The sequence below is a fragment of the Spermophilus citellus genome (genome assembly GCF_964194105.1).
Source record: "Spermophilus citellus genome assembly, chromosome: 17".
In the NCBI taxonomy this organism is placed as follows: domain Eukaryota; kingdom Metazoa; phylum Chordata; class Mammalia; order Rodentia; family Sciuridae; genus Spermophilus; species Spermophilus citellus.
Genome location: NC_138199.1, coordinates 9,291,606 through 9,315,666, shown reverse-complemented (window position 1 = coordinate 9,315,666; position 24,061 = coordinate 9,291,606). Strand labels below are relative to the sequence as shown.

Genomic DNA, 24,061 nt, shown 5'->3' with positions numbered 1-24,061 from the left:
TTGGTATCCACTTACATTCCCCTGAAGGGTTTCCACACAGTAAAATCAGCTTGGCCAATCCTCCCCTCACAAAGAAACAATCTATACCATTACCTGCCAAGATTGCAAATGGGAACTTTCTCTGATTCCTATGAATGACACCAAATTGCTCCATTATATTTGAGAAGTTATTTTAAAATGATGTTGGAGAAAGAAATGAGTTAAAACCAATAGATTTTCATTAACATTTTGGTACCAAAAGTTGAATGTAAATTTACTACACATAAAGGAATTTAAAACATAACAGAAATGTTCACAGAAATATGAATAGACTGTTGAATACTTCTAAATTTTGAGGACAAGGAGGGCTTTCTAAGCATTAAAACAAAGTCATAAAATACCAAGAAGAGAGGGATGAATTTGACCACATTAAAAATGTAAAATTCCAGCAAGGTGTGGTGGTTCAAGTCTCTATTCCCAGCTATTTGGGAGGCTGAGGCAGGAGAAATGCAAGTTGGAGGCCATCCTGGTCAACTCAGTGAGATACTGTCTCAGAGCAAAAAATACAAAGGGCTGAGGATGTAGTTCAGTGGTAGAATGCCCCTGGGTTCAGCTCCTAGTACCATACACACATACACAATGTAAAATTCCTAGAAGATAAAAACAAACATTTGAGATGTAAAAGAGAAAGATCAAACTAGAGAAAATGAGCCAGAAGATACAATATCATCACTATAATTAATGTGACTAAAGAGCTTTTCTAAATTAGTAAAAAAATAATATGGAAACTCATAACCAAAAAATGGCAGAAGACACAAAGAGTTAAATAACCAACAAAGAGACACTATGTCCACAAAACATGTGAAACAATGTTTAATGTGATAAAAACTAATATATAAGTTAAAATGATGCTATAATGCATTTATCATGTATTCATATGGCAAGACTATTCAGAGTGGTAATACATAACACCTCATGTAGGTCACAGTGTGAGGAAATAGCACATTTATACATTGTAGGAACATATAAAGGAACACAAAACATTTCCATTTGTTATCTAGAGGATAATTTGTCAATACATAGAAGAAGCTTGAAAACGTGATATCCATGGATGCAAAATTCTAATCCTTTAATTTTGATCTTAAAAAATTTTATGTGCAACAATTTAACCACTAACATGTTTGATTATGGAGATATTCAGAATAGCAGAAAACAAGAAAGAACATATTGACCTAATAACACTGTTTTAGCAACATCCTGTTTTTTGAAATACACTGATAAATCCTCAATGTTGTCTTGGTTAGTAAGAATATGAGTGGTTTTCATTTATCTGAAATTTTTAAATATTGCTTCGGTATCATTAAAATGTATGCATATTTATATCTAGACAAATAGACTGATAGATTTTGTTTACTAACCTTTTATCAATAAATTTTCCATCTGTGATTGTGCATGATCATGCTGATGTTCATGTGTTTGTGCTGGCTTTATCAGGTTTGATAACAGGCTTGGGTCAATTTCATGAGTTGGGAGATGTTCATTTTATTTTTGTGCTCTGGAGCGCTTTAAATAGCAGAAGAATTTTCTGTTCCTCGAAGCTTAGAAAGAACAAGATTCAGAATATTCAGAATCAGATTCTGAATATTCTGAATCTTGTTCTTTAGACTAGCATTCCCCATAGAACCATCTGGGCCTGATTACATTGACGGGTATTTTTCTTTGACAACTTTTCCAGTGTCTTTAGTGTTCTTGGTCTATTCAAGCTTCTTACCTGTTTTTGAAACACATGTAACAATTTATCATGCCCTAAAAGAGTCTTTAAAAAAAAAAAAAGTAGGGGTTGGGATTGTGGCTCAGTGGTAGAGTTAGCACTGGGTTCAATTCTCAGCACCGCATGTAATGAATAAAATAAAGTGAAAAAAATAAAGGTCCATCAACATCTAAAAAAAAAGTAAACATAAAATTGCAAAGATATCCTCTTATTTTTTTGTATGTGTGTCTATTATATCCTTTTTATCATTTCTAGTTTTACATGTTTTAGCTTTCTTTTCCCCTTATTTCATATGTATTCACTTTTCTTTATTTTTAAAATAACAGTCCTGGAATCAATTTGTTAGTTACTTCTCTGATTTCAGTTACTGTCTGTTATCAGACCTGCTCCAGAAGTGTTCAATTCTGGAGACAAAGATAAGAGACAAACAGCTACCTGCTGGTCCTTATGGCAGTGGAAGATGTGTTAAAAGACAAGAGGAAAATGTGAAGAGTCTGTTAGTGCATAGCTTGGAGGCACAACCTGTCTCTTCCACCTGTATGTTATTGGACTACATAAGACTATAGTAGTCTCATGGTCAAGACAAAGATATTAGGTCCGAAATACACTCTGCCCATGATAAAACCATTCAAGGGTGTAGATCCAAGGAGGGCTGAAAATTGGAGTTAATAATGCAATCTACCATGCCCAAGATGGGAACATCTATCATTCTGTTCAAAAGTTACCTTGGACTAGCAGATATGTTTTAATCATGCCAGTTTGATTGCATTTATAAAGTTGGTTGGGATCCAAAAAGGACACAGACTCTTCTTCAGTAGTATTGTAGCCTTGAATTTTGTTTTTGTGCAATAAACACTCTAAGACTTAGGAATATCTACATCAACAACCATTTATTGAGCAAATGGATTGATCAATTAGTTGATTCCCCAAAACTTACAGCTTAGAGATCTTGTACTATATACCCTTACAAAGTAAGCAAGGAAAGAGTAGTCTGGAGAGGCCAAGACCTCAGATAGCCCGAGCTTGAATTCTAGTTCTGCTTTCATTCTTTTGCTGGCCCCTATATTCTGAATCTGGCTCTTTAGCACAGCATTGCCCAATGGGATTTTCTGTAAGGATGGAAACATTCTATTTTATACTATGTATACTATGGTAGCCACAAGCAACACATGATCATAGGGCACTTGAAATATGGTTAATAGTAGTTAAGGAACTGACTTTTTAATTTTATTTAACCTATTTTAAAATTAAATTTAAGTAACCACAATGTAGCTAGTGATTCTTGGGTCTGACAGAGCAGCTCTAGTGAATGCATGCACTCAGAAAGAAGAGGCCAAAGCCATTCCTATTCAGGGCCTCTGAAGTGGCATATCAGATTTCTAAGGAAACTAATTTCAGATAAATAATACTATAGCATTGTTGATGCAAGCGAGAAGCCCATGTTTTGTTGTCGAAAGCAACAACACTGAAGATCAGCAGGTACAGGAAAGTGCAGCCCTCCCATAGGTCAAAGTCAGGTGTATAAGAAATAAAGTTTTCCTTCTCCTCCTTTTACTCCCTTTTCTCCTTTTTTCCTTTGCAAATGAAGTTAACTTTTAAGCCTATTTTCTAGACAGAAGAAATTAAATCCCAGGTAACTGGGGCTTCTTTATTATACATCTTTGCCATTGCTGCTTCCTGACCATCTTTGACCCTAACAACTTTCTTTTCACATCCATTTTTCAGGTACTTTTGTTGTAATCATTGTGGCAGATGCACACATGCGCATGCGTGCCTACACACACACACACACACACACACACACACACAATCATTGCACTTGGCTTCAGTGCAGGAACCTTGGAGCTGCCACAGGACTGTGGTACAGACAACTATACTGTGCCTTAGAAGGCAGAGGATCTCTGTGAGCTTGGCCACTCCTAGCTTAGTTTTCATTCAGGAAGTGGAGGACATAATTTTATGTCTGAGTAATATAGCATTGTTGATGCAAGTGAGAAGTTGTATTTTGTTGAGTAATATTCTTTATAGTTGAGTAATATTCCATTCTGTGTATATGCCACATTTTCTTTACCCATTCATCTGTTGAAGGGCATCTAGTTTGGTTCCATAGATTAGCTACTGTGAATTAAGTTGCTATAAACATTGATGTGGCTGTGTCACTTTAGTAGGCTGATTTTAACGTCTTTTGGCATATACCAAGGAGTGGGATAACTGGGTCAAATGGTGGTTCCATTCCAAGTTTTCTGAGAAATCTTCATACTGCTTTCCAGAGTAGTTGCAGCAGAAAGAATGAAATTATGACATTTGCTAGTGAATGGCTGGAACTGTAGACTATCATGCTAAGTGAAATAAGCCAATCCCAAAAAACCAAAGGCTGAATGTTCTAATATTATATGATAACACACAGTAAGGCAGGGGGAGATAGGAAGGAAGAATAGAAGTTCATTGGATTAGACAAAGGGGAATGAATGGAAGGGAGGAGGGATGGGAATAGGAAAGAGTAGAATGAACTAAACATGACTTTCCTATGTTCACGTATGAATCCACATCCAGTGTAACTCTACACCTTGTTCAACTATAAGAATGTGATCCTAATTAGAATAAGTTATACTCTATGTATGAATAATATGTAAAATACCTTCCACTGTCATGGATATCTAAACAGAACAAATTTTTTAAAAAATGAAGTAGAGGTCAGATCCTTCAAAGTTGTCCAGATCCTTCAAAGGTTTATGATAGGTCTGCCTTCAGCTCACGTGCCTTAACTTAAGTATTGACCACATGAAGGGATAAGATACAAGCTACTTTATTGGTGATACCTACACAGCAGTCAACTTGGACTCAATTATACTGCACTAAAAAACAACCCCAAATATATGACTTAGAACAGCCAAGGTACTTTTTTCACTCTAACTGGATAATCTCTGCTCCATGGAAGCACCTAACCAACCCATTGTTGGGATTATGGTAGGGTGAAAAAAAGAACAGAACAGAATCATAGAGTGACTCTTAAAACTTTTGAATTTGGAAGTGGCATAAATCACTTCTATGGTCATACTCAATATATTACTCAGACATAAGATTATGTCCTCCACTTATTTTCTTTGGGAATACTCATTGCCCAAAGAAAATCACATGGCTGATTTTGGTCTCAGTTGGGAACATAAAGTACATTTTTTCCCTATAGCAGTAAACAGAGGAATTTTTGGACAATGATAGATCTACACATCTTCCTTTCTCTCATGCTTCTCCATTTCCCCCATCAACATTTTCAACAGTCCCCAGTCTGAGGGTTATTTTACCTTCTTGGTACTAGGAACATAACCTAGGACTTTGTGCATGATAGGCAAGCACTCTACCTCTGAGCTACATCCTCAGCCCAGGCTGTGGGTACTTTAGGTAGATAGTACATCCTTCATCATCAAATTAAAAGTCCAAAGCTCATATTCCTGAAGCTCAAAACTTTTTTCTTTAAAAACTATATTTTCTTACACATGTTTCTGAAGCCTGGTTTGAAAGATCAAAAAGGTAGACTTGACATCCTTTTTCTACTTTTTATGCACTGTCATTCCTTTCCTGGGATAGGAAGGAGAAAATTCACTGGTTATTGTTAAGTCCAGGGTTAGGGTGACTGAAGAACTAATTTTAAAAAAAAAATTTATTTAATTTCAATTTAAATAGCCACATGTGGCCAGGGGCTAGTGTAGTGGATAACATAATTATCACCAGGCATAGTGTTGCTAAAAATCATATAGTGCCTTTAGCGTCTCACTATTATTTATGCATATAAAATCATTTTTTAAATATTAAAAGAATTTCAGTTTGTATAAACATTATATTGACATTATAGGCATAGAAATTAGTTAAAAGCAAATAATTCCTTCACTTGTTAATTGGCTGGAGCTGCCTGACCTAATAAGCAGAGGCTAAATTCACAATTAATTAAAGATTTCATGTTCACTCAGCCAAGACATGCCTCAAACCATCTTTTGTTCAGCTGGCCAGCAAGATCCTTAGAGCCATATTTAGGACATCTTGCAACTATAATCAACATATGCAAAATATCCCATTTTGAAAAAATTCTCCCATTCATCAGAATAGGAGTTCTGTTGTAGGAATAGAATTTTTCTCTATTATGCTAATTAGCATCATATTTGTTGTAGATGAATATGACAATATACTACACAGTAATTTATATGTAATTTGATTACTGGTAATTTAACAAATAGTTCTATTTCTTTGCTACTTAACAGGCAGCACTATTACTCCATTAGAGATGAGAAAACTGAAGCTTAGAGAGTTTAAGCAATTTTCCCAAGGTTATGTAACAGGTAGGTGGAATTCTAATATAGTAACTCATATCGGTTTGACCCCACCACCCAACAATACCGTTATTACTTGATAAACAAAGTTAACATCAAACAGCAACCACCAATTTTTTCCTAAGGATACAATACCTGAAGAAAGCCATCACCCCTTTCCAAGAGACAACGGATGCCTATCTGTTGCAGCTCTGGGGCAGCTGCATCTAATGCCACTTTGTCTTCTGGTGGTGGCAGGGTGGTGGGAATAGCTCTGGGACCAGAATCTAAGCCATATAGAAAAGCTGTCTGTGTCATGTTAGCCAGGTAAATACGTTGCCACTATGATTACATCTTTCTTCCAGGTTGGTTTCTGGTTACTTACTGGGTTTGGTGAAAATTAAGGCTTCTGGGATGCAATATTATGCGTAGTTCAAAATCTACCGTCAATCTCTGTGCCCCCAGTTTAACCCTGCCCAATATGAATGAGGTGACCTTATTAATAAGACACGTACACGCTAGCATAGATCTATTCCCTGTGAATTGGAACAGGATTGCCTCACATTCACCTGAATGCAATAAGAGACATGCTCATCCTGTTTTTTGCTATTGCATTCTTGGATTGACTTTGTTATTTTAAAATAAATATATATTATATTGCATAATATAATATATGTATATAATGTATATATACTTTACTAAAAATGGAAAAGCGCAAAGCCGGTGGCTAAGCCTCCTTCACCACACTTCACTGCCCTTGCAAACTTTGGACAGAGGAAAGGTGGGCACAAACTACAAGTCCCAGCATGCACGGCGCTCTCCGCACAGGCGCACGGGGACCACCCGGCCAGCCGGCCAGCTTGCCTGCGGAGACTCCCGGGTCCGCTCGCCGGCTGGGGTTGGGGGCTGCAGCCGGGGAGGACCCGGCCGGCGCCGAGGGCGGCCCCGGGCGTTGCTATGAGGGCATCGCGGCGCGCGTGAGGAGGATGCGGCAGGAGGCGGCGCGGCGGCAGGCGGAGTAGGCGGTGGTGCCCTCGGGAGGGAGCCGCTCGCGGGCCAGACGGCTCCCGGAGGCTCCGCAGTGCCGCCGCCGTTGCCGTCGCCCGGGAGGCTCCGCGCGGGAGCCATGTAACCCTGCGGCGGATTCCGGGCTGCTCCGTCCTTCCCCAGCTCCCGGGCGAGCGCGGTAGCGGGGCCACGATGAAGAAGCAGTTCAATCGCATGCGCCAGCTGGCCAACCAGACGGTGGGCAGGTAGGTCACCCGCAGGCAGGCGGGCTGGTGCGCCCCTGCGAGGCTGCATCCGCCGGGGCGCGCAGGTGATGGAGCCCGCCTGGCCTCCTTCCCTCCCTCCCTCTGGTCTCTCCTCGCTGTCCCTTCCTCCGCGCCGGCCCCCTCCTGGGCTCTGCTGGCCAGGCGCGACCCCTCCTCTCTGAACTTTCCAGACCCCGGAGTCCTTCCCACTCGCCGCCTGCCTGTCCGGGGCTCTGGTTGCCAAGCGTAAAGTGTGACGCATCCTTTACCTGCGTCCCCAGCTGCCCCTTCACCTCGTCCTCCCTGCCGTTCCCCGGGACTCCCTTCTCCCTTTGGCCGCGAATCTTCCTGGAAACAGGTGTTTGCTCTGATGGTGCTGGAAGCAGCGGAACCGCAGTCGGTCTCCCGGTCTCCCGAGATCCTTCCCCTCCCTTGCGCCGAGTAGAGGGGCTGCTTTGGGGTACAGGGGAAGTGTTGGGCCTGATGGGCCTGCCCCTCCTGCCGTGTTTGTTTTCAGGGACGATGGCAGTACGAGATTCTGGATCACTTTCCTGGCCGGGTTTCTTAAAGCGTTTGGTGGTGGTGGGGAGAGGATGGAGAGGGGGGAGGGTAGGAGGGAAGAGAAGGTGCTGGTAGGCATGGCGCTGCTCCTTAGACTGATTTCAGTGTAGAGAGAGAGAGAGAGAGAGGCTGCAGAAAGGGAGGTCCGACTCCTTTGGAAGATGAGGTAAGCAGAAGCTCCAAACCAGGTAGGAGAGGGGGACAGAAAACCAAGGCCCCTTGAAGCTGCTCTCATCATGGTGAAAATGGGCTGCATCTGGGCCAGTGTCTCCAGGAGCAGCTCTGCGGGACTCCAACATCTATTAAGGTTACATAAGGAATCTGGTGGGTCTCTTCCAAAGCCAGACATTCTCCTGAACACAGGATATTAGATAGAGGGGATTTTTTTTTTTTTTTAAATGGTGCTTTAGCTTCCTGGGAAGGATTTCCCATCGATGCTGTGGCAAAGGAATTTAGGTGTGCAGTTCTAAAACAATCTGAAAGCTAAGAACCCAGCCTTGGGTGCAATTCAAGTGCAAGCTCAACACATGGAGGGCTCTCCACTAGGTTTACCAAGAAACAAAATACCTTTCTTGGGTGGGAAGTGGAGCTTGAACTGGCATCTAGTAGGGTGGGGGTGGGGACTTCCCTGGGGAATAGGGGACATCTAAACTCCCATCCAAGCATACTGCCCTAGTTACAGTGGGCATTTGAGGGCAGGGGATGCGGTGGCTTCTTATGCTTCCAGGGACTCCAGATGGTTTCCAAGTAACAATGTCTAAAATTGACTTGGATTCGTTTTTTCCTTTCCAAACACATGTGCTTTAACATGAGGGGGAATTTATGAATAGCAGAGGCAGATTAGCCCAGATTTCTGGCATGGTATTGCCACAAATATAGCCTCACGTGGACTCACTTTGGTATGTTGGATGCTGAGATAGTGTTTTCCTGGTACTCATTGGTTAGCGAATGACAGTCAAGCTGACCAGTCTTTAATGTCTTGGCTTCCCTAGGTCAGTCCAAATCATTCACATATCAGACCAACCAAGTGATTGGGAGGTTCCTGATTCTAGACATGGGTTGCTGTTTTCTCTTGCTCGTGGGATTTCTGTTCATTGTCAGAATGTAAATGTTCATAGGGTGTTTATACTTTCTCCCTGAAACACGGCTCTTGATTTTTGAGCCAGGGCATAATACCTTTACTCATGTACATGGAGGGAATGAAAAAGGGTGAGGGGAAATTGGGTTTTAGATACAGTGGTCTGTCTTACTGATGGCACATTCTTAGAAGTACAGGTACCTGTCATTTGGAGGTGTTTACTACTTGTTTTTTTGTGGGACTCCGCTGAATGAATTCTGTCTTTCTCCAATGGCACCTGTTATGTATGTCATGGCCCAGGTAAAGTGACAACCAGCCTGGATCCATTTTGATGAAATTTAGAGTAAACCTGTAAAGCAAGTGTCAGTTCATGTACCCTGTTGCTTGAAAACTTCCAACGGAATCTCATTCCACTTGTCGTTCCCAGTCTCTATGGTGGCCCTACAAGACCATACCTGATTTGGCCCTGCTTTATCTCACCATGCCCATTCTGTCCCACCCTCTTCTCATCTCTGAACTCTAGCTACATGGCGTTCCTTGCTCTACACACTGAGCCCGTTTTCATGTCAGTGCCCTTGTTCTTGCTGCCTTCCTTTATTCCCTGCATGGCGAATGGTGTGCTCCCCCTAGATGCCTTTTCTCCATTGGTTCATGAGGATAAGTGAAGGGAGCAGCATTTCTTTTATCCTATTAAAATGGTTGTGAGTCAAGATCCTAGTGCATGGGAGTAAAAGGACCAGAATTCACTTCTTAATTTCCTCAGTCAGTTGAAGAAGCCTTTAGGATTGGAAGTTGGGATTCTAGGTGTGGAATTTTAAACCACTTTGTAGAGTTGCTTTGGCTCATCACTTGACTCTCATCCTTGTGTGTTTTGGAAGTGGTGACTTCTCCCTCTCTCTATGAGAAGACTAGGAGGTGAACTTCAGAGTGGACTTTCCTTGTGGCTTTTTACTTAGATCACCTTTGATAAGTTGAAGGTTCCAGAGGAGTTAGTCTGAACTGAAAACTGCTAGGGATTGGCCCAAGTCACTGGAACAAGAGAGAGTTGCCCTACTTAAATGTAGTCTGTTGAGTTACTCCTGCTTTCCCCTCAATGCACAGGACCAAGAGTAGAGAGGACTTCAGGGATGAAAAAATTTAATAAAACTCATTGGATTTAACTGCAAAAAGTTTCTTCTTCTCCTTCATCTACTTCTGCAGTCTTTGTACATGTTCCTTCTTGGTTTGAACTTTCACCTCTGTCCCTCTACTTCAGTCCATCCTTTGGGAAGGACTTCTTGGCCACCATCTGCCTAATGGTTAAGAGCTTAGGCTTTGGCATGGGACATACTTGGTTTGCTGCTTGCTCATCTTAAGCTTACCTCATATTAGTTTCCTTTTCTGCAAAATGAGACTAATAAGGATTGCACTGTGGCAATTGTGATAATGATGGTGAGGTTACCTCCGAAATGTGCCACACAGAGTATTTAGCACCAGGAAGCTAGAAGTTTCTTTGGGCACGTGTTCTAACTATTATTGGATTATGTGCACTATGGCCTTCTCACATCCATTCACTCAATAAATATTTATTGAGTGCCTACCGTGTGCCAGCCACTGCTCTGGTTCAGGGAATATTGCAGTGCAGAACAAACAAAATCCCTGCTCTCAGAATCTGCATCCTGTTTATAATAGTTCAATTATGTCATATTTTTTTACCATTTTTTCATTCATCTTCCTCATTAGACATTAAACTTCATAATGTGGCTCTTTCGTTAATGTTTTATTCAGTTGCCAATGAATTTCAGAGAAACTACTATGCACCAAGTATCAGGACAGTGTCCCTACCCCTAATCTTTTGACGAGGTTTATTGTTCGTTTCCTCTTCTGCTTGTCCATTCAATCTTCTGAAGACATTAGTCTTCTAAATAGAAAGGGCTTCTTAGAAACTGATTCCAACAGCCACTGCAAATTGATGGCTTCAGATGGTTTGTGTGCTCTCATATGAAAACGGGAGATGTTCAAGGTGTCAGAGAGCAGGCAAGTAGCTATGGGAGGGAGCAAGACTGGTGGACGGGGTTGGATTGCGTGGTTTCAGAGGCTGTAAGTGGGGTGTGGAAGATGAAGTTCTGTCTCCAGAGCCCTGTTTTCTGTTCCTAGACTGCTTGGTGTGCAAGAGGGACCTGAATAGGCCTTTGGTGACAACCTTGCCAAACATCACTGCTGCTGTGTGCCGCTTTCACAATTTAGCTGCAGTGATCCGGGCATCAGCCAGTGGTCCAGAGCTGGATGCTGAGGTTGCAGCAGCCTCTGGGAGCTCTGGCAATGCAGGCATTTCTGCTGAGGCCCAGAGATGACAGTGAGGATCTTTTCCTTGAAGGTTTCCTTGAGCCACTTCTCTGCCCTTCAACAGGCCCTTCAACATGGGCCTGAAAAGCCATGACCCAATCAATAGGACATCAAGGAGAAGTCAGAACCCAGTCCAGATTAGTCACCGGGCCTCTTTGTTCCCTTTTTGTTATTTCCCTGACTGTGATTTCAGACCAACACAGTCCCAGCTCTAGGCTTCCTGTCAGCCCTGCAGGTCTGTCCAGACCCCAAATCTGTCCTCCAAAGTTCTGCATTAGAGTTTTGGAGGCACAGGCCTTATCCCCTGCTGGTGTGTATCCATATGAGATAACAGAATGTACTAAACCCCTGATAACCCGGCTAGCTGATCTAGAGAGAATATTCTTTGCTTGTCTTCTAAGCTCCTAACTGTGCAGGTCTGATGGGCGTTCCCTGTTCTGCTGGACTGTTCTTAGCAGTCAGCATGAGGCTGCCTGGATTTCTTGCGGAGTTCTTCTCAGACCTGCAAGTCAGTGTGGGGAACCTATTCTCTTAAAGAGCAATTAATCATTTCTCCTCCCTTTTTGCCTCCTTCAAAGGAATTCATCAACATCTGTTTGTATTTCTTTATGATGGGTGATAATGACCAATTTTTTTTCCCCCTCCCTCTCTAGAAAAAGTAAATCAGTAACTGGGTGACTAAAACAGTAATTCATGGTAGTTCATTTTAGAGGGGATTAGTAAGCATCCCTTTTATTGTAGTCAAAAGCAAATGACTTCAAGTGTTGTCAGGACAGTAAGTAATAAAATTATGATTCACCTCTGTTTTGAGGTACCTATTAGTCGGGGAGATGATTAAGGGGAGAGGTGGGAGGGTTGGGACTCCCCCTTGGGCACAGGAACCTGGGACCCCGCTGCCTTAGGATGGTTTGCTGCTGTCTAGCAATTTAAAATTCTCCTTTCTGTCCAGGAAGCAGATGTTTTTGGTTTCATTTTCCAACTTTAGAGCATATTTTTAGAAGAAATGTTTATTTTCCCACAGAATTCAATTTACTTTTTTTTAACTTTCTTTTTGGTTGCATAAGTAATATTTGTTTATTGTAGAAAAATCTTAAACTTATGGATGAGCAAAAAATGAAAAAAAAATCATCGATAATCTCACTACTGGGGGCCACAGTTAATATTTTGGATTTAGTTTTGAGTTTTTAATGAGTGTATATATTCATGAGTCACTTAACTATAGGGATATTGCTAGGAGATTTCTTGGTTCTCTGAGTATCATATATTCATGCACTAAAGATGGCTATGGCATCACACGTTGAGGTCACCTTATGGGACCACCATTGCATATGCCGTCTTTCACTGAAACGTCATTATGAGGCCCATAACTGTACAGTTTTAAAAAAGAGAATGGCCAGCATGTGTGAGACCCTGGGTTTAAACTCCAGCACTGGAAAAAAAAAAGAAAAAGAAGAGTAGTGACCATATAATACTATGTACACTGTCTTTTAAAATTTTTTAATTGTAGATAGACGCAATATCTTTATTTATTTTTATGTGGTGCTGAGGATCGAACCCAGGGCCTCACACATACTAGGCAAGCACTCTGCCACTCAACCATGACCCCAGCCCTGTATACTGTTTTGTAAACTGCTTTCTGCCTCCTAGTATTCTATCTCGAATATGCCAATAACTAATAACTATACATAGCATAATTTCTCTAGGCTATGTAATATTTTACTGTAGTTAACAGATTTTCGTTTACTGATCATTTGGCAAATATTTCTTGGCAATTGGCTTTTCTAGGATGAAGTCCTAGAAGTGGGATTGCGGGTTAAAGAGTATGAATCTTAGAACTCTGTGTGTATATAGTTTATATATACAGATATACACACATTATTTTTTTATTTTAGGTGGAATTGTCCGTCTTCTTTCTCCAACCCTATCAGAAGCTAATGTTACAGCTTTATAGCTTATATGGGCGAAAATAGAAAACTTTCCTTTTACTTCTTGCAATTTTTAGTGTGGTTGAGTTTTTTTTTTTTTTTTTTTCATTGCCTTTTCTAAATTGTCTGAATATGTCTTTGGCCTGTTTTTCTGAAATCATATTCAGAACTATTTTCTTACTGATTTTTAGCTAATTTGTAATATATAAGAATACATATATTTTACCACAGATATTTCCCTGTGGGTTTTTTTTCCCTCATAGAAATCTAATATTTGTGATCCTAAATCTATTAATTTATGGTTTGTGCTTCAACATTACATATGGGAACCCTTTTCTCAGCCCCAGATTATACTAATATACATTTTCATTATTATTTCTAATAGTTTTATTTTACCATCAATCTTTAATTTGCTAGTCATTAATTTTGGCATATGACATGAATTAGATATCATATTTAGTTCCCTTTTTTTAAAATTAGTTAATCTACTCTTCAATTGAATAGTATAATTCCCATGGCCATATTTACATATCATCATTAGTATGTACTAAAAGATTTCACCTATTTGTAGCGATTGCTAGGATTTCTAGTTTTTTCCTTTGTCTTATCAGTTCTGGCAGGAGTTTGTGATGAGCTCAGCCAGCACAGTTGAATGACTGTAGAGTGATCCTTATTGTGAGTTCCCAAGCCTTGAGGAGGAGGAGCTGTGGGATCAGACTGGCCTCTTCCCAGCTGTGGCATGGACTGGCTGCACCTTGGCTTGGCCATTAAACTCAAAGATTTGACTAAAGATCTTCTTTGTTTCTACCACGGCAGATCTCCGAGTTGTTCTCTTGTGAATGAAAGTCGATCACACATTTTTGGCTATAAAATCATACATAAATGTATATATTAAGATAGGGGAAATTGATGTTTTTGCAATTTTGAATGCAGTGAGAATTCTTCATTTGGGAATACAGTATGTTTTTTCAACTCAGTTTATGGTCCTATAAAGTGGTTTTTTTGTCCATATAGGTCCTGAACGATTGTACTTTCATTTTTAGATAATGTGTTCTTGCTGTTAGTGTAGTTTCAGTGATTAGAATAATTTGTTAAGCTTTTTCTTTTTCTTGTTAGAGTGTATGAAAGCTTTTGATTTTTATATCATTAGCAGCCACCTTCATGAACTTATTACTTTTAAATACTTTAAAAACACTGAGTCTATAGGATTTGTAGTAGATAATCATATCTTCTGCAAATAAGAATCTTGCGACCTCTATTGTAGTGTTTGTACTTATTTGTTTTCTTGTCTAATTGCATTGTTTAGGAGAACTGTTAAAATAACAAGATGTAACATTAAAGATGAGGAATGTGTAACAATGACTTGGTGATTTTGTTTTAAAATTGGTCACTACTGTATCTAATGTTTGTGTGGTTTGGATATTGTTTTAACTTTCACTTTAAACTGCACAGGATAAATTACAATGAAAACAAAGAAAAATCAGGCTTCCATGTCTTCCTATTAATCTTAAGAAATAAACATGATTATTTTGAGAGTTTTTTTGTTTCCTAGTACATAATTTTATTCTTTTCCTTTGAAATTTTCTTTGGTACCAAAGTTAAATTTGATTTGTTATCATGGCCTTTATCAATAATCATGATAGCCTAGTGTGTATTTTTCTTTTAATTCATTAATATTTATTCAGTGATTCTTTCCATAATTATTTATCGAGCACTTGCTATGTTCTAGACATTGTTCTCTGTGCTGGGGATACAGCAATGATAGAGTCCTTCCTAGTTATCCTTATTTTGGGTGTTTGAACCTTGACAGATTTTCTAATATTGAACTTTCCTTGCCTTCCTACAGTCAATTGGATAAGGGCTTGTTAATTTTGTTCTGTATAGCTAGATTAACGTATTGTTCATTTAAAATTTTGGCATTCAGTATTCATAAGTGCGAACATTTGGATCTTTCTTTTGCTATACCTGTCACATTTTGATAACTGTGTAGAAAAGAGTTGTTCAACATTCCTTTTTCTTTGGAATGGTGAGATGAGGAACTGCTCAGTTCTTTGAAGTTTGGGGATTACTTTCTGAGGATGCGTTTACTATGTAGCTCTTTGTCAGTTTCCGACCTTCTTTAATAGTCATTGGATTATTCATGTTTCCTACCTTTTGTTGAGTCACTTTGAGTAACATTTTTATAGAAAGGCATTCATTGTATTGTGATTTTGATGTTTTTTTAAAAGTTAAATAGAATCTTTGGAATATTTATTTCCAATGTCATTCCTAACTTGCTTTCTCTCTCTTCTTTTCCCATTGACTGGTTTTGTCCCAGAGAATCCCCTTACCTCTGCAGTCAGCTCTTAGGTTTAATTTATGTTCTTTTGGATTCCATTTTCATTAGCTCTTAATCAGTACCTTTTTTTTTTTTTTTTAGTAATCTCTGCTGTTTTAATGTCCAAGTTCTATCCTTCTGATTTTCTTGGTATTATTATTAATTTTTTTCCCTAGTCTTCAATCTTCCATGTTGTGTTTCAGGGTAGATTAGACTCTGCCATGATCTCAGGTGAGATCTGGAATCTCAGTGGCTTAACATTACAAGAGTTTATTTTAGGCTTATTGAAAATTTGCCTGGAGTGTGAGGGACTCCCAGGCAGAGCTGTCCTCCATTTAGAACTTGGGAATCTAGCCTGTATTCATCTTCTCCTTCTCTTCCCTCCTCCTTCAGTACAGCTAAAGGTGAAGAGAGAATATAGAAATGGCATTCTGTCTCTTAAATGCCTGGGCTTGGAATTTGCAAAGGTTACTTCTGTTCACATTTCATTGCCTGGAACTACTAGTCACAAAGATTCCCTGGATAATTGGAGACAGGGAGTCTCTACCACTGTTCAATCAGAACCACTAGGAGCATTCTTTCCCTCTGCTCCCTGGCCCTATTATGTTTTCATTCCTTCTGTGCACCCTGTGGCCCACTCTGTCCTGCCCTCTCCCTGGTTTCCAGGCCTGAGAAGCTCTGTGTCAATCATAGGAAGGTGTCTATAGATTCTCATCCTCCTCCACACGAATTGGTCAGATCCATCAGAGTGCATCAACATTAGGAAAACAAACTTTTCTCTTCCTTCTATTCACTGCCTCTCATGTCAAAATTAGTTTTATGTGTTTGTGTGTGTGTGTGTGTGTGTGTGTGTGTGTGAATTTGTGTATTATTATTTTTTTAATGCCCTTCCTATAATGGTGAGAATAATGAAGAGGTCAGAGAATATCCTTCTACCTTACTGGAGTGACACCTACTTTATCAGGTTAAATAAGATATGATATCCTTAGTGTAACTCCTGGTTATGATAAGCAGTCAATACATTTTAGTTATTAGCACTGTCCCTTGCTGTGCTTATCTCTTTGACACAAAGCATTTATTTTGACCTTATTTATATTTCTGAGTACTTGAAAATTACCACTTGAAATGAATATCCATTTTTTTTTCTCAAATCAAACTTTTCTTTGATTAACCAAGAGCCTGGCTGGACTTAAGGTATCAACAGTGATAACGGCCTCTCTCATTTGATGCTGATGGTGACTGATAGGTGTGTATTACTCGGGTTAGTCTGGGTTAAGAGCCCCCCCTCCCCCGCACTGCCCCAAATCTTAGTGGCACAGAGGGCAGCCCTTCTAGACTGTTGTGGGCTCTGTACCACCCGTGCCTCTGTAATGGCACAGGCACAAAGTGAGGAAACAGTGAGTCCCTGGCTCTTAATGTTTCTTCTGGACGTGACATTTGCCACTTCTGGTATTTCATTGACCAAAGAGAATCAGTTGGCTATTCCAAATGAAGCAGAGAAAGGCATTCCTGACTTAGATGTGAAAGGAGAAACACAAAAGCCATATATGTGTCACCTGTTATAGGAATCTAGCTGTATACTTTACAGGCATTATTATTATTATTATTATTGTTTTGTAGTACTGGGGACTGAACCTAGGAGTACTCTACTACTGAGGTATATCCCTAGCCCTTTTATTACATCTTTAATTTGGGTTCAAGGTTTCACTAAGTTGCTTAGCCTCAACTTGAACCTGGTGATCCTCCTGCCTCAGCCTCCCAAGAAGCTGGGATTACATGCCTGGGACACCATTGCTACACCTGGCAGCAGGCATTATTTTAATTTACTCATTGCAACATCTCTATGAATTGGGTACTATTTACAGTCCTGTTTTGCAGATGGTGAAAAGGAGGCTGAAAGAGGCAGAGCCTAACTTGAACTGCATCCTAAGTAGGTCAAGGTCAGGCAACTGCCTTCTTCCAGCTCTTCTCTCCCTAGCATAGTTTCTCAGCAGCCTCAGGGCCCCTCAAGTTACTTAGGTTTAGGTGGTTTTAGAGATGCTAATTAACTGCTCCTGACTTGTATAAAAATAAAAATGTCACATTCATTTAAGATAATGGAATATCTTGTATGTAGCCTTAACCACAAAGAGCATAAAATAAAATTTCCGCCAATAGAATATTCTTTACTTTGTTTCCTTATTGCAGTTTCAGCAGAAAGGGTAAGAATGTACCCTTTGAAGGTTTTTTTTTTTTCTTTCTCACTTTGTTGAAAGAACCAGCAGTTTCTGTATCTGCAAAAGTCTCTTCAGACTGCTCCTCCTTGTGTTAACCAAAGGGGATCCGAAAACATACTTTAAAAGAAAGGAATGTAACAAATGAACAGAGCAACAGATGAAGAGAGCTTTGAGCTCAGAGAATCTGTCGCATACCTCTTCCTCCTCAGACAATGTACCTGTACCCACTTCATTCTCCTGAGTGCTGTTTATTAAGTATGTCCCATGACAAAGCTCATACAGTACCTTACAGATGTCCCTGGGTAGCCCTTGTACCCATGCCAAGGTAGATTCTATTATTTCCCCCATTTTCTACACCAGTCCCAGAGCAGGTGAGCTTGTGGCTTCTGGTTGTACAATTGATGACAGATGTCACTGGGGTTTGCTTGCAGATCTGTTGGCTCCCAGTATCACTGATGCTCTTTATTGCTATTCTCTAACGACTGCACAGTAGAGGGGGAAAAGTGGAACAAAATTCTAATGTCTAATATTAATGGAATGAGTAAGTCAATTCTGGTACATTTATACAATTGTGATTATTTTAGTGTTTTCTTAACATGAAGAAAAAATTTAAGGGTGTAGAAAAATGTTTAAAGATAAGGAAACAGGATGCAGAAGTGCATACAGAGTTGAGATTGTACAGTATTCAAACAAACTGCATAGAAAGAACTGGAAGGGAATCGGGAAACCCTGGAAGTGAAGCTGGTGGTGTTTATATCTGGGTGGGATTAGGACTGATTTGCTTTCTGTTGCTTATACTTTAACTTTCAAACTCTTTAAAATAAACATATATCTTATTAAAAAAAAAAGCTCCCAAGAGTCAAAATGGACAACTGTAGTCAGAATTTCTTATAATAATATTTTAACTCTGGGGCCTTAATAGGTCTAAATACAAATATGTTGGAAGTTCTCTTGAGCCTTGGTTTCAAACAAGGGAATCTCTTATCAGTACTCTGAATTCAATCTCATAGGATGAAATAGTCTGCTTTTAGGAACTGTTATGCCAGTAGCCTTTTAGATCATTGCTGATAATTTTCTTTGTTTTTGAGGACTGATAGATGATTTTACTTTTTCCTTTTTGCTTGTACTTTTTTTTTTAAAAAAATGACACACATTTCTGGGGTACAGTATGATAATTTGGTCACATTATCTATATAACATATAATGATCAAATCAAGATAATTAGCATTTTCATCTCAAACATTTATCATTTCTTGTTTTAGATGATACATAATATTGACATACTCATGGAGTGCCATGTGATGTTTGATACATGCATACATTGTATGTAATGTTCAAATCAGGATATGCGGCTGTCTTCTCAAACATCATTTTTTTTTTTTTTTGGTAGTGAAAATATTTCACAATCTGTTCTAGCTTTTCTGAAATATCCAATACATTATCTGTAGTCTCCCTATGAATTCTAGTGTTCCATTGCTGCAAATTTTAAAAATATAACACCTTGGAATATAATCTGTGTGACACGTAGCTAAGGATTAGTTCTCCTGTGATCAGTGAGGCTACTCGGGTAGCAGCATAAGAAATAGATTCTGGCTAATTGAAGCAAAAAAAAAAAAAAAAAAAAAAAAAAAGGAGTTTGGAAAGGGTGAGGAAAGCTCTCCAAATCAGGGGAAGAGCTGGACTCTGTAGCCTGGGGGGTGTCTACCAATTGCTTTGCTGCAGAGGCAACAGGACAGCCAAAGGGGGTCTTCCCAATTGTTTCCTGTCATTGGGTCACTCAGATGATTCACAGATTTTAATTGGCCAAGATTGGGTCATATCACCTGAGCATCCTTAAACATTAGTATGTCTAATATTAATAGGAAGATAGGAAGTTCTTCTGATAGACAGTCCAAAAAGATAGCAATAAGGGACAAATTGGTAAATGGAAAATCAGAGTCTCTTGCCCCCAGGATGGGGACGTGATGATGCTGTTCAACATACCCCAGTGTTTACTGGCCTCTGTAATCAGGGGCATCAAAGGCCTCTGCCTTGATCAATTTGCCTGTGTTCTTCTGATACCTGTTTCCTGGCATTTGAAGAAATCATTTCCTTCTGCATTTCCAGTTAGTTACTAGCAATCTGTCCTCCATTACAGTTTGTCTGTGTCTTCATCTTCATCTTGGTGACAGTTCGTGTCTCTCGCCTTGACTCTTGCAGTGACCCCCTTACTTGTACTCTTGCCTTGAACCTCTTCTGCCTTCCTGCCGTGCAGGCCAGACCACATTTTTGAGCCCATGGATTGAAGAATGTCATTTTTCTTCTTTATCAAGTTTTGTTCTGTGGGAAAAGAAATTCTAGGACTGTGGGAAATGCTACGTGCTATAAATTTATCTTAGAAATTGACAATCCATATTTGTATTTAAGGCTCAAACAAGTTCTGCAGTAAAGAAAACTGTTGATCATTTGTACCTCTTAGCATGCTTTTAGTTATTAGTAACAGATGTCATTATTTAGAGTGCCTTAAACAATAAGGAAACTGTGTCATTTTTTTAAAGTGACATAAAATCAGACATATTTATGGGGTGCCATGTGATGTTTCAATTCATGTGTGCATTGTGCAGTGTTCAAATAGCATTCAGGAAACTTTACTTCAGATCCCAGGTCATTTAAAAGTAGGTAGACCAGGTGCCTGTGACTTGGGGCACCTGTTGTCTTTCTGTCCATTTGTCTTTGGTGACCCTCATTGGTGTCTTTCCTTACTTCTCAGGCTGTTTTAAAGGTCAAGATACGGCTGCTCCCAGCAACTAAGGTGATTTGCATCTATGTTTGTAAACTAAGGAGGAGACAAGGGAGAAAGGAGCAGCCCAAATGGTCCTGATTTTGGGATAAGGGTCTCTTCTCTAGTCTAAGCCAATTTATTTCACATTTGGCTTTGGCCCTTCACACATGGTGGCAGGAGAAGATGTGCTGGGCTGATCCAGCTGTAGCCTGTGTCTTTGATTCCTTAGTGGCTGGGAAGGTAGGATTATGATGATGGACTTAGGTTCCTCTAGACCCCTTCTGGATTTGGAGGTGGTAGTTTCCCTACCTTTTATAGTCATCTATACATTCCCAGCACAGTGTCTGAAATATAGAATTAGAAAAGATTCAAGGACTATTTGTCAAACTCATTTTCAGAGTTCAATTTGGTCGTCACCCCTTCGGGTCCCTTCCCGTGATTGATGGCTCCTTGTTTGTACTTCTACAGCACTCTGTTCTCTTATGTGTCTTTCTCATCCTCCTTTGATTTCTTGTTACTGTTGCTTCAGTTTTCCTCACTGGACTGGAAGCTGGGCGTGCTTGCAGGGATCAGGACTTGCTCATCTGTGTCCTGTCTGTGTCATCAATAGTGTTTTGCAAAAAATCAGGCATAGGTCCTTATCTAGAGTATGGAGCTATGCGCTGCTCTCAATGATGGATTAAACAAAACAAAACAAAACACCTCTTAAATTGAAGTTTCTCATGCTAACTCCATAGCCATGAACTTGCAATCATGTCTTCATGATTTCCAAGATTGTCCTATACTAGTAAAAAAAAGTATAATGTGGCTTTAGGAGGAATCCCTGATTATGCCTGTAACTTCAAAGCACAATTCTCTCTTCTTGAGCCATGCCTGTGCCATTGCGGTCATTCGTGTCAAGAGGAATGTGGAAACAGGACAGCTTATGAGTAAGGTGGCCATTCCTTAAACAGATGTTTATTGACCACCTACTGTCACAGGTTGGGTTGTCCTTGCAAAGCAGATGTTGAGAATCACAAGCAGAGTGCTTATTAGGAAGTGCCTTTAGCAGTGTTACATATGGAAGAAGGGAAAGCAGACCCAGGTAGGGGGGAGTTAAGCTGTGATGCATTTCCCCACAAGCACCTCCTGCAGGTTCTATGTTAGCTTCTGAGCTGGGGTGACTTCAGCAGTATCCTTGGTTGAGAAAGAGGAGCTGAGTGAACCTTTGTACCTTTGCAGTTAGGTGTAAAAAGGTTAGTCATTGCAATTAGGCTTCGCTTGTGTTATGGTTTGAGCTAGAATGTATATCCTGAAAAACTCATGTTTTGAAAGCATGATCCCCAATATAGCAAGGTGCAGAGGTAGAGCTTTAGGCAGTAAGTAGAACTGTAACCTTATCAGAGGATTAATCCACTTGCTGGATTAATAATTTGGATAGGAAAGGTAGCAGAATGCAACAATTACTAATAGGGCATTATGTAAAATTGTGGATGTGTAACCGATGTGATTCTGCAGTCTGCATTTGGGGTAAAATTGGGGGTTCATGACCCACTTCAATCTAATGTATGAAATATGATATGTCAAGAGCTTTTTAATGTTGTGAACAACCAATAAAAAAAAGATTACAGAAAAAAATAATAATTTGGATGGACTCCTGGGTGGTAACTCTAGACAGATGGGTATGAAAGAAAGTAGGGCAGTGGGGATGTGCCTGTGGGGACTATCTCTTGTCCTTGGCTCCTTGCATGCTCCCTTGGCTTCCCAGCTGCTATGAGCTGACAGCTCCCCACCTTACCCTCCTGCCATGAAGTTCTGTCTCACCTTAGGTCCAGAGCAATGAAGTCGGCCAACCATGGGTGAAACCTCTGAAAAAACATGATCCAAAATAAAAACTTTCTTCTCTAAGTAGTTCTTTTCAGATATTTTGGTCATAGCAATGAAAAGTCGGCTACTATGCTCTGGAAGATGGTACTATGGTTTAGGTATGGGGTGTCCCCCAAAAAGCTCATGTGTGAGGCAATGCAAAAGGATTTAGAGGTGAAATGACTGGGGCATGAGACCCTAAACCTAATCCATACGCTAGTCCACAGATTGGGACTAACTGGTCACTGGGATATATATTTTGTCCTTGTTGAATAGATAGAACTCTGTTTCTGCTGGCGTGATGTCTTTTGCCACTTCTCACCACCCTCTTCCACCACTGATGTTCAGGCTCACTTGGAGCCCTGAGGAATGGAGCTGACTGCCTGTGGACTGAGACTTCTGCAACTGTGAGCCCCAAATGAACTTGTCCTCTTCTAAAATTGTTCTCGTCAGGTCTTTGGGTCACAGCAGCAAACAAGTTGACGAAAGCGTGATGCAATGTCAGCCCCTAGGGTGGGTTCTAGGATAAATTGGATACAAGGCTTTTATTCCCATTGGGGACTCTGGTGTCAAGTTTACTGTCACCTACTGTGTGTGAGGTCTACTGCTAGAAACACGAGGGTGGAGAAAAGCAGTTAAGCAATTACAATAAAGTCAGTGTTTTGGAAGATGAGGTGTTCATGCCGGGATAGGACCATAAGTGCATTTGGTTGGAGTGATGTTTGGGAGGAAGTCTTGAGAGTAAAACCTGAAGAGTAAGTTAGCAGGTTAAGGAAAGTAGGAATGGCAGGAGTCACTGCCAAAATAAGTGGAGTGTGGTGCTTTCAAGTAAGTAAAATGAGTTCTCTCTACTTGAAGTATCATTGGGAGAGGGGTAAAGTTTGTAAATAGGATGACCATTTTATTTGTTATGCAACCCATGGTATTTCTGAGCAATCACAGAATTAATAATACTGGAGCCAACAGGTGAAAACCTAGGCCAATTGTCTGGTCAACCTAACTCATACAACTTGATTATGAAGAATTTGGATTCTGTCCCAAGCATCAGTGGTTAATTACTGAGTGGCCCTTTGACCTTTCCTTGAAGTTTTTGTGTCATAAGCATGGATTCTGATGTCAGATTCCCATTGGTTCATAGTTTGGCTCTATCATTTACTCGTTGTTAAAACTTGGACAGGTCAATTAGGTTTTATCAGTCTCCGATTTCTTCTCTAAAAAATGGGGACAATAATCATTCTTACCCTTATGGTATTATTTTAATGATTTGAGATATACACATTACTTACAATAGTTCCTAGGATAGAATAAATTTGCAGTAAGAGTGCCAGGCTGCTGTTATTCTTTTGAACAGGGGTAGCGAGGTCAGATATGGGGTTCAAAGGCATTGCTCTGGAGACATAATGGAGATCCAAATAGAGGCAGCAAGACTAGAGTGAGAGAGACTAGTTAGGATATGATACTGTTAATGAGGAGACCAGTTAGGCACTGTGGTTTGGATGAGTGTACCCCAAAGAATCCACATGTAAGGTGTGGCCCCAGGGAGATGGTATTAGGATGTGCTGTAGACCTTTAAGAGATAAGAACTTATGGGAAGTCTAAGGTTATTGGGGGCAGGTTCTTGAAGAGGATTGTGTGACCATGCCCTATCCTTTCTCAGCTCCATGGTTCAGGATGTGGGCACTCACTCTGAATGTGCTCCCCCCATGATGTGCCCAAAGCAATGGGCCTG

General features: G+C 40.2%; 1 protein-coding gene across 7 annotated transcripts in view; it reads left to right on the top strand.

Moving 5' to 3' along the window:
- The first annotated feature begins 6,888 nt into the window (after positions 1–6,888).
- Positions 6,889–24,061, top strand: part of ARHGAP44 (Rho GTPase activating protein 44) — a 169,898-nt gene continuing 152,725 nt past the window's right edge. For all 7 annotated transcript variants that reach the window (XM_081270539.1, XM_081270538.1, XM_081270537.1 and 4 more), the window contains exon 1: positions 6,889–7,304. In XM_081270539.1, coding sequence (XP_081126665.1) covers positions 7,252–7,304 — 53 coding nt within the window. In that variant the 5' untranslated portion in view covers positions 6,889–7,251. The remainder of the gene's footprint in view (positions 7,305–24,061) is intronic.